The sequence below is a fragment of the Centruroides sculpturatus genome, unplaced genomic scaffold (genome assembly GCF_000671375.1).
Source record: "Centruroides sculpturatus isolate CEXI.00-Female unplaced genomic scaffold, Cexi_2.0 scaffold1459, whole genome shotgun sequence".
Lineage (NCBI taxonomy): Eukaryota > Metazoa > Arthropoda > Arachnida > Scorpiones > Buthidae > Centruroides > Centruroides sculpturatus.
Window position 1 is genome coordinate 45,053 of NW_019385823.1, and position 10,971 is coordinate 56,023.

Genomic DNA, 10,971 nt, shown 5'->3' on the forward strand with positions numbered 1-10,971 from the left:
ACGCCAAAGTTGATAGTTAGCATGGTCCCGGGAACAACTCTGACCCATCTACATACCTTTTACCTCACAACAATCAATCACGTGACCATTCTCCCACGCCGATCTTATAAAAACCCCTTCCTTCCCCTTCTCGGGGGAGTCGTTCCAGAGCAGGTGCCAGGAGCCAATAACTTTAAAAATAGTGTTCTTTTTAAACAGTGAACTTTCCTACATCAAAGGTTTAAATTTTTAAACAGTGAAACTTTCCTAAATCAACGATTTAAATTTTTACCTGTAAACTTTCCTAAATCTAAGTGTGGAGAATTTTCCTCGGTGGATAACAGATCAAGAGGTATGGAACCAATTATTGTAAGTTCTCTCTCGGTCTCTCCGCGTTTTAGGGACGCGAACTAGACGTTGTATTACCCGAAACTTGCATTAATAAATTGTTAATTTTTCTTATGTTACATCTGGCCTCCTCGTTTACTCGTATATCGCCTGTCGTCTCACCGACGCACTCCTCCCTCCACCACTCGACCCGAAACATTAAAGCCCGTTACTGCGGGAAAAAGACTCCTTCCACCCATCCTGACCGTGAACAGGATTAAACAGCCATTGCCAGATTGGTAGACCTACCCCCCTTACCGGTGGTTCACAGACATATATATATATATATATATATATAAGTCAGAAAAAACTAATTCAAGAGAACATTGTTATGTATCGTACAAACAAGCATGTAGTGACCAGTAAATTTGCAGTTATTTCTATACAAAATTAAAATATTGATGTGTTTAAATAAATTTATATACATAAAAACAATAACAGAAAAATAAACAAGAGAAAAATATAGCTGAATGGAATGGGTCATTATTCTCTTTCTGATTTATTCTGTTAAAACAGGGTTTCTCAACGGGGGCGATATCGCTCCCATGTGGGCGTTTTTCCATGTTGAGGGGCGATTAGTAAAAATTTATATTTGGGGGGCGAAAAATAATTTTCTGGGCTATATAGTAAAGCATTATATAAAAAATAATTAGATATTTTATTCGTTATATCGTACAATAATTAAACAAATAACATTAAACTAGTCACTAGTCTATTCAATGCAGTACGAATTTCGCGTTAGTCTTGGTCCTCGGCATCGNTAAATAAACAAGAAATAATAAGAAACAAAAATATATTACAAATATGTAAAAGAAAAGTAGCATGAGCTATTTTTAGTAATCATAATTTACAAACATAAAGTTATACATAGCTTAATTTGTTGTGTCAGTCTCCTAAAAATAATTCTTATAATACTGATTTTTATAAAAGGAAAAGAGCTTAATTCTTAGATTAAAAGTTAGTTTTTACTAAATCTGTAAAGGTTAATAATTAGTAAAAGTATTGTTAAGTAATAAGTACTACCCTCCATATCTATATTTAGTACTACCCTCTATATATGACAAATGACTCCTCTTAGTTTCAAAATTTTTGATTGATCCAGTCCTCAGGTATAATGTAAAATAAAAATAAATGCTGAAAAATACAAACACATATGTACATAATTTTGTACAGTTATTATTATATTTTGTTTTTCGGTTCTTGGAGCGTAAAAATGTGGAGGAATGCAAAATAAAAAAAACGAGGTACAAAATTCAACCAGTCACTATGGTCTTCTCATGTTATATTCTATAACAGCCGAAAATGTGATAGTAAAAATGATAAAATGCAATCAAATACACCATGCAAAGCATTAAAATATTAACTGATCATAAGAGTTTTACAAAATACTTTGTATCTCCTAAATTATATAACGAATTTATTTACCAGATTTTCTCAAATTTTTCTGTCATCGTGATTTTCTTGTATAAAATATTCACGATTTTGTAAGAATATTCACCATTAAATATTTTTCAAACTCATTCTATCCTGTGAAAAATGAAATTAGTAAGCTGAAGAAGATGACAGTGTTCAAAGGCTTTCTGAAATGCAGACTTAAACTGCATATTCATTCAGAAATTGTATACTACTTGCATGTAACATCAAATTAATAAGACGCAATGCTTAGAAACAAATAATTTTAATAAATGTAATATAATCAGAATACTAATATGTTTTGAATGATAGGATAATTTCATTTATAACACATTTTTAATTTATTAGTGTAATATTTCTCAGCAGATTTCAGTGCAATACATTATCACATAAAATTTATAAAAATACTGTATCTACATATTTAACACTCACCTTTCTATATATAAGAGAGCAAAAAGCTATCTTTAACTTCATCCCATACACTTCTGTCATGAAAGTATTAGTATTATATGTAAACACATAAATTGCAGTCAGGCCGAAAAATCCTGTAACAGTTAAATAGATGTTGTATTCATTCCATTCCGATCTGTTGTCAAAATAATATGTTGTTAATCCCAATAAGTACACTTGGCCTGCAACTACTACTGTTTCCTGTAAAAAATTATATATATAAATCAGTATCATTAATTACTTTAATACATGCTTTACGTATTTGAAATCAGTTGTTACAATACTTGAATTAGTGCAAGTAAAAGTATTATTAAGTATTTCCATCCAACAAATCGCAATAAAGCTTTCAAAATGCTTGAATGTCTCTTCTGTAGTTCCTTGTTCCACTCTCTGAAAAAAAATTATAATAATAGTTAGCAATTGAAAATGCTTCAATGCTGTAAAGTGGTACAGAACTTTATAAGTGTCCTCACATTGTCATTCATATTAATGTTATCTATGAGCATCAAAGACTTATGCATAAATTAGAAAAATATAAAATTCACTAACTTGTAAATTAAGTTACTTACTTCTGAAGTAAATTCCCAAGGTACTCAGAAGTGTGATATTTTGATGTTCTGTACACATCATCTTCTTTTAGAAATTTTTTCCTTCCTTTGTTTATTATTGGTAAAACCCAACTGAAAAATAAGTTACAAGTATGTTTATTAATAATATTGTTAAGGATAATTTTCTGCAGCGGATAGTTTCGAAATTGCATTATTAGAGTGACATCAAAGAATACTGAGTAATATTCATTATGACATTTTCTGTGTTATAGGACGGTTTACTAGATAAATTAAAATAAACAAAGCATGTATTTCATACCTTTACTAACTTGTACCATTTCTCACGCATCAAACTGTGTTGTAAAATTAGAATTTGGCTTTACAATAAAGCCAAATTGCATGTTGAAAGTGAAGCGAAACGCCATGTCTTTGCAACGAATCCTCAATCATGAAACAACATAAAGGTATAAAAAGAACAAGTTCTGTTCACGGGAAGTGTGTTGAAATGATGAAAACCTCAATGGAAAAGAATGACGAGACAATCAGAGAGATCTTACAAGAAAACACATGTAAGACCATCAGGAAGGTAGGCAATGCAGATGTTGCAAAATATATATCAGGAAGTTGAATAATGTTGAATATTCTCTCCGAATGAAGAGAAACACGTAAAATTTTGCGAAGAAACAATAAATTCCGATATTTACAATATAATTTGGTAACTTTCTCTACAAATTGTATACTTTACTTTTTTTATAATCTTTATCTAATTTAATTTCTGGCCATTTAAAATTTCTCGGTATCAATTCGGACAACGTGTACTGTGGCATAAAGTTAAATTTATAATACGTATTTATTTTTCGAATGACTTGTATATTCTAGAACCTCTATCTACTATAGTACTTCCTTTTGGGCTTACTGTAAGGAGTTTCTTCCAGACAACTTTATTTACATTAGATGGCTGAAGTGAAGATTCAAGTAACAAAATTTGATATGTATGTACTCTTCGTAGATTTATAAACAACCGGATAAATGTTTTCTACTGATAAATTACTAAACAAGCGTGTTTTGTGCAATCGAATTTGGCCTACTTCATCATAGATGAACATAATTAAAAATAATTTAATATTAAATTTTAATAAAATTTTAAAATTTAAAATTTAAAATTTGTTAAATATATGTAGCTAAGGGAGTTGACATTCAATAAGTTATATTGCGAATCAATTGCATCAATATACACACATAAAAACAGTTGCAAAGATAGCATTATTATGTTATAAAGTAGAATTGATTTTGAGAGGCAAGTTTTCATGTATTGGAGCACCATACTGAGTGTTCTCTTTTCACTTTTTCGGCTGTTATATATAACAGAAGAAAAGTATAGCGATTGGTCTCCAAAGATTTTTACATGTTTTGACTCAGGACACATTTAAACGGCGAGGAATGCGAAGAATTCGAGATTTTCTTTTCTCTATGTATAAAGGTTAGTGGGTTTGTAGATAGACAATTTTGTTCATCATCTTTGAAGTTTAAACATTCCTGCGTTTTTTGTCGAAAATTTCTGTATTAGGGTAAATGACGCTTTTAAATTTTAAAGGTAGGGGGTAGGGAGATAAAGTGGCCGTGTTATATCTCCAATAGTGTCTGATTTAATGACAATTTTATTTGTTATTAGCAAATAATTTTCACATTGATAAATGGAATGTTTTTATAAAACTTATCTCTACTTTCAAAATTAAGTTTTTTGTTTTAATATGTTTTTAATAATTAAAAATATTAAAAAAAATTTATAATAAAATATCATAACATATAGCGCCAGATGGAAGTACTTGGGTGTGAATAAGAGATTCTTTACTGCGTTTGTGAATTTGGAGAAAGCATATGATCAAGTGGAAAAAGATCTTCAGTGATTTTTTCCATGAGTGTGTGTAAACAGCAAGCTGCATAATGTGATAAAATGTGTAAATAAAGCAAAAAATGTACCAAGGTGTCTGTCAATGAGACTACGGTCATGCATTAGCACTATGTGATTTTTCTCAGGTTATTCAATGTATCCCTGAACGATTGTGTGATCAGTTTTTTAACTGATCACACAATCAAACCATATTGCAAACCATATTATTCTGAAACTGTTTGATGAATTGTACAAATGCTTATTGTATACTGATAATATCGTTGATTGGTCGAAAGCTAAACTGAACTGCATTATCTTATGTTGGAAGTAAACGAGTTTTACGAAAAATTGCATCGAGAATAAATGGAAAAAAACGAAAGTTTTAATGTTTGAAAGAAATGAGCAAATTAGTGAGTGCAAGATATAGGTAAACAGTGAGACATCAGAACAGTTAAGGAAGTTTAAGCACCATTGAACGAATAGCAGAATAGATAAGGTTATCGGAAGACGAGTAAATGCTTGTATAAAAGTAGATGTGTGCACAGAACGATTAGGTTGTAGGAATGTATTTTCAGATGAGGCAAGTATAGCTCTGTACGATGTGGTTCTTCCGAATCCGTTGTATGCTTGTGAGTCGTGTGTATAAGGAATAAAGCATAAGCGCGAAATGTTTACCGCTGAGATAGAATATCCACAGTATATGTATGCTGTGATCTGGAGAATTATGATCATTAAAAAGGAAGTGTTGGTGCAGTGGGGTGAAAAAGAATACAAATGAACAAATAAAGAGAATGTGGCAAGATGAGAGGTATAAGAAGTTGTATGTGGTAAGTGTGGAGGAGAGCAGAGGGTGTGGAAGACAAGGAAAAGATCGCTGACCAAGTGGATCACTTTCTAAAAGAGGAATACACTCTGTGAGTATGGAGGCGCCGAGAGAGTGTGAAAGGAATCATGAATGTGGAAGAAGCAAAAGATGTATGTAGGAAAAGACAGAAAAGGCCCAAGATTGTCATATATGGATATTATGGATGATTTAAGCAAATCCGAAGTGAAAGATTGGGTGACTGTTTCCGGTGTGCTACACTCTGCATGCATGGTGTTCTCTGGAGGGCTGAAGCTTGTATGGTGCCTTGGATAGAAAATTTAGTTTTTTTTGGTCACTCCTTTAAGCAATGTCGTGACAGTACAGTAAGTAAGCAAATAGTTTTTATTGGTAACGTTATATTGTATATATAATTANCCATGCCTTACGCCGCCCTTGGTCATAGAAATGATGTAATTTGAATATAAATAATTTATAAATACGTATGTCAGGTTATATTTTTATTACTACGTAAAATATTTTTAAGAGTTTACGACCACTGTGCTTGGTGAGACGTTGTTGAAACAAAAAATGTTATGCATTCCATCACGTACATAAATAGTATCATAATTCGCCATGTGCAAATCAGCAAATTCATAAAATTTTTGTTTATTTTTAACAATCCGGATAATCGAAAATCCGGATAATAGAGGTCCGGATAATGGAGGTTCTACTGTATTTTTAAAAAGTTAAAAAAATTTAAATATTCGCAAAGAAATTAGCTATTTAAAGATTAACAAGTAAATTATAGTTATTATTTTATACAAAAAAGGAAAATCGAAGTATTTTTATTTGAAATTAAATACTGTAGAATTATTCAGAAATATAATTAACTATAATGATAATGATAATATAATTTTATTACTCATCATTTCTCACAGAATTATAATGACATGTTTAATAACAATAATTCAAATGTCGATTTCTTGAGAATCATCTTGTTTATAAAATCGTACTGCTGTTTTATGTTACCAGCTTAGAGGTATGAAGAAGTACATGTCGAGAGTTGATATTTGGCACAAATTATTAGGTGCCCAAATCATTTGCGCATAAAAAAATCCAGACTCGTAGGTAGTCAGGGGACCGAGAACCAAGTCAAAATACAAAATGGCGATCCTCTTCTACAAACAGGCAAAACAGCCACCTCACCCCACCGAAATCAAGACGGGAGAGTACCACCCACAGTCATTCTAAGAAGTGAACTCTGACCTTAGGACTGAACACGTAGTTTCTTCTGTTAAATAAAATTTGTAATCTAATTTTGTAAATTTGAGAGTGCTTCAAATATGACGTTAAAACGGTTTTGTCTTTACAAGTGGGTAAAATCGTGGGACCGATAAAAATTTGACGTTATATTAGGGTTGTCATTACATCCGATGGCGTTATAATCGGGTTAAACTGTAAACAGTATTCGTGCAAAATAAAAAAATAATTTCGGACGATACAATAGTCACGATTACTTTTTTCAAAAACGGGAAATTTTCGTTACGAATCGACAAAAATTCAACCCGGGCCGACACGCCACAGAGAGAAATTTCGAAATTCGATAGGTTCATTTCATCGACAATGCATCGTGGCCGGCGAAATTTGAACGATCGCGCCCAAAAGCAGCGATACCAAAGAAGATTGGAGAATGAGAACGAGACCCGCCTTGAGCATCAAAGTGATTCTGCTTAGTAGTGAGTCTCCGAGACATAGTCTTGTCCCAATTACGGTTTTGCCGTTTTACTTGTTTAAATTTAATAAACTTCGAGCCATCAACTATATTTATATGTTTATAGAATTAGAAAAGACGTGTTCAAAGAAAAAAACAATCGTCTGTTATTGTAACAAAAAGAAAAAGAAAAAATAGGAGTCCTAATTACTACAATTCATGAAGATAAGAAAAACGTTCAAAGAGCAGAAATCTGAAATAATATTATCTTATAGGTAAAGCAGGAATTGACACGTTGTTAAATGATGAAGAGAATAACTAGAAATTGGGCATTAATGACATTTTACAATATAATTGCGCTACTGTGCTGAAATCTTTCATAATGGGGACATTTATTATTTCCAGCAAGGTACAACATCACCAGTTTATTACAAATTTAGGTAAAGCACTAGCAAAGGTAAATGTATATTTATTTACCTTTGCACAGAGTAAATGGCTAAATCCGATGAAAATTTTCATGAAATACAGTACTTCCGAAAAACACATTTATGCACGTGTCCTCCCTTTTTGGACCGTAAAAATTATTTTAAAAAAATTTACNATTCAATAAGTTATATTGCGAATCAATTGCATCAATATACACACATAAAAACGGTTGCAAAGATAGCATTATTATGTTATAAAGTAGAATTGATTTTGAGAGGCAAGTTTTCATGTATTGGAGCACCATACTGAGTGTTCTCTTTTCACTTTTTCGGCTGTTATATATAACAGAAGAAAAGTATAGCGATTGGTCTCCAAAGATTTTTACATGTTTTGACTCAGGACACATTTAAACGGCGAGGAATGCGAAGAATTCGAGATTTTCTTTTCTCTATGTATAAAGGTTAGTGGGTTTGTAGATAGACAATTTTGTTCATCATCTTTGAAGTTTAAACATTCCTGCGTTTTTTGTCGAAAATTTCTGTATTAGGGTAAATGACGCTTTTAAATTTTAAAGGTAGGGGGTAGGGAGATAAAGTGGCCGTGTTATATCTCCAATAGTGTCTGATTTAATGACAATTTTATTTGTTATTAGCAAATAATTTTCACATTGATAAATGGAATGTTTTTATAAAACTTATCTCTACTTTCAAAATTAAGTTTTTTGTTTTAATATGTTTTTAATAATTAAAAATATTAAAAAAAATTTATAATAAAATATCATAACATATAGCGCCAGATGGAAGTACTTGGGTGTGAATAAGAGATTCTTTACTGCGTTTGTGAATTTGGAGAAAGCATATGATCAAGTGGAAAAAGATCTTCAGTGATTTTTTCCATGAGTGTGTGTAAACAGCAAGCTGCATAATGTGATAAAATGTGTAAATAAAGCAAAAAATGTACCAAGGTGTCTGTCAATGAGACTACGGTCATGCATTAGCACTATGTGATTTTTCTCAGGTTATTCAATGTATCCCTGAACGATTGTGTGATCAGTTTTTTAACTGATCACACAATCAAACCATATTGCAAACCATATTATTCTGAAACTGTTTGATGAATTGTACAAATGCTTATTGTATACTGATAATATCGTTGATTGGTCGAAAGCTAAACTGAACTGCATTATCTTATGTTGGAAGTAAACGAGTTTTACGAAAAATTGCATCGAGAATAAATGGAAAAAAACGAAAGTTTTAATGTTTGAAAGAAATGAGCAAATTAGTGAGTGCAAGATATAGGTAAACAGTGAGACATCAGAACAGTTAAGGAAGTTTAAGCACCATTGAACGAATAGCAGAATAGATAAGGTTATCGGAAGACGAGTAAATGCTTGTATAAAAGTAGATGTGTGCACAGAACGATTAGGTTGTAGGAATGTATTTTCAGATGAGGCAAGTATAGCTCTGTACGATGTGGTTCTTCCGAATCCGTTGTATGCTTGTGAGTCGTGTGTATAAGGAATAAAGCATAAGCGCGAAATGTTTACCGCTGAGATAGAATATCCACAGTATATGTATGCTGTGATCTGGAGAATTATGATCATTAAAAAGGAAGTGTTGGTGCAGTGGGGTGAAAAAGAATACAAATGAACAAATAAAGAGAATGTGGCAAGATGAGAGGTATAAGAAGTTGTATGTGGTAAGTGTGGAGGAGAGCAGAGGGTGTGGAAGACAAGGAAAAGATCGCTGACCAAGTGGATCACTTTCTAAAAGAGGAATACACTCTGTGAGTATGGAGGCGCCGAGAGAGTGTGAAAGGAATCATGAATGTGGAAGAAGCAAAAGATGTATGTAGGAAAAGACAGAAAAGGCCCAAGATTGTCATATATGGATATTATGGATGATTTAAGCAAATCCGAAGTGAAAGATTGGGTGACTGTTTCCGGTGTGCTACACTCTGCATGCATGGTGTTCTCTGGAGGGCTGAAGCTTGTATGGTGCCTTGGATAGAAAATTTAGTTTTTTTTGGTCACTCCTTTAAGCAATGTCGTGACAGTACAGTAAGTAAGCAAATAGTTTTTATTGGTAACGTTATATTGTATATATAATTACTTGTATGATAATGCTATTTAAGTTATTTATAAAGTCGGTTGTTAAAATTTATATAAATTTTATGTTAAAATTTTATCTTGTTAAAAAATAAATTTTGTTAAAAATTTTTTAAAATTTTGTTAAAAAATAAATGTTAAAATTTATATAAATTTTAACAACAGAAAAAAATTCGAAGAAACAGAAAAACCTAAATTAAAAAGTATTTTATTTGAAATATTTAATTAAAGTTTTGATAATGTATTGAAATAATATATTTATAAACAAAACATTTGAAATAAACAGTATGTTTTCGATATAGAAGTTATTTGTAAACTTAAATGATTAATATATAGTTGACTGACTTTTATCAATATAAAAATTACACAATGATGTGTGCACAAAAATTGGGTGTGTTTAATCACCAGTTTTGTAAAAGTTATTTCATTAAATATTAAAAAATACAAAACCATTGTCTTTATATATATGTGAGATCTGGAATTTTTACCGATTATTTGCCGACTAATTGTCCCGTATTTGCCTAAAAACGTAATTAAATTTTCTTTTAACTAGCCGAGTGAAACCTAACGAAAAACAAATTTTTCCTTTATGTTCGACATAAACATCCGTTCATTTCGAAACTAATCCCACATTCCAACTGCTAAGTTGATAGTTAGCATGGTCCCGAGAACAACTCTGACCCATCTGCGTACCTTTTACCACACAACAATCAATCACGTGACCATTCTCCCACGCCGATCTTATAAAAACCCCTTCCTTCCACTTCTCGGGGGAGTCGTTCCAGAGCAGGTGCCAGGAGCCAATAACTTTAAAAATAGTGTTCTTTTTAAACAGTGAACTTTCCTACATCAAAGGTTTAAATTTTTAAACAGTGAAACTTTCCTAAATCAACGATTTAAATTTTTACCTGTAAACTTTCCTAAATCTAAGTGTGGAGAATTTTCCTCGGTGGATAACAGATCAAGAGGTATGGAACCAATTATTGTAAGTTCTCTCTCGGTCTCTCCGCGTTTTAGGGACGCGAACTAGACGTTGTATTACCCGAAACTTGCTTTAATAAATTGTTAATTTTTCTTATGTTACATCTGGCCTCCTCGTTTACTCGTATATCGCCTGTCGTCTCACCGACGCACTCCTCCCTCCGCCACTCGACCCGAAACATTAAAGCCCGTTACTGCGGGAAAAAGACTCCTTCCACCCATCCTGACCGTGAACAGGATTAAACAGCCATTGCCAGATTGGTAGACCTACCC

The 10,971-nt window shown here is 32.1% G+C and overlaps 1 protein-coding gene across 1 annotated transcript in view; it reads right to left on the reverse strand.

Moving 5' to 3' along the window:
* Positions 1-10,971, reverse strand: part of LOC111642352 (multidrug resistance-associated protein 4-like) — a 65,847-nt gene that overhangs the window by 43,151 nt on the left and 11,725 nt on the right. Inside the window, exons 2-4 of the mRNA XM_023388686.1 lie at positions 2,799-2,909; positions 2,514-2,619; positions 2,212-2,430 (exon numbers count right to left, since the gene is read on the reverse strand). Coding sequence (XP_023244454.1) covers positions 2,212-2,430; positions 2,514-2,619; positions 2,799-2,909 — 436 coding nt within the window. The remainder of the gene's footprint in view (positions 1-2,211; positions 2,431-2,513; positions 2,620-2,798; positions 2,910-10,971) is intronic.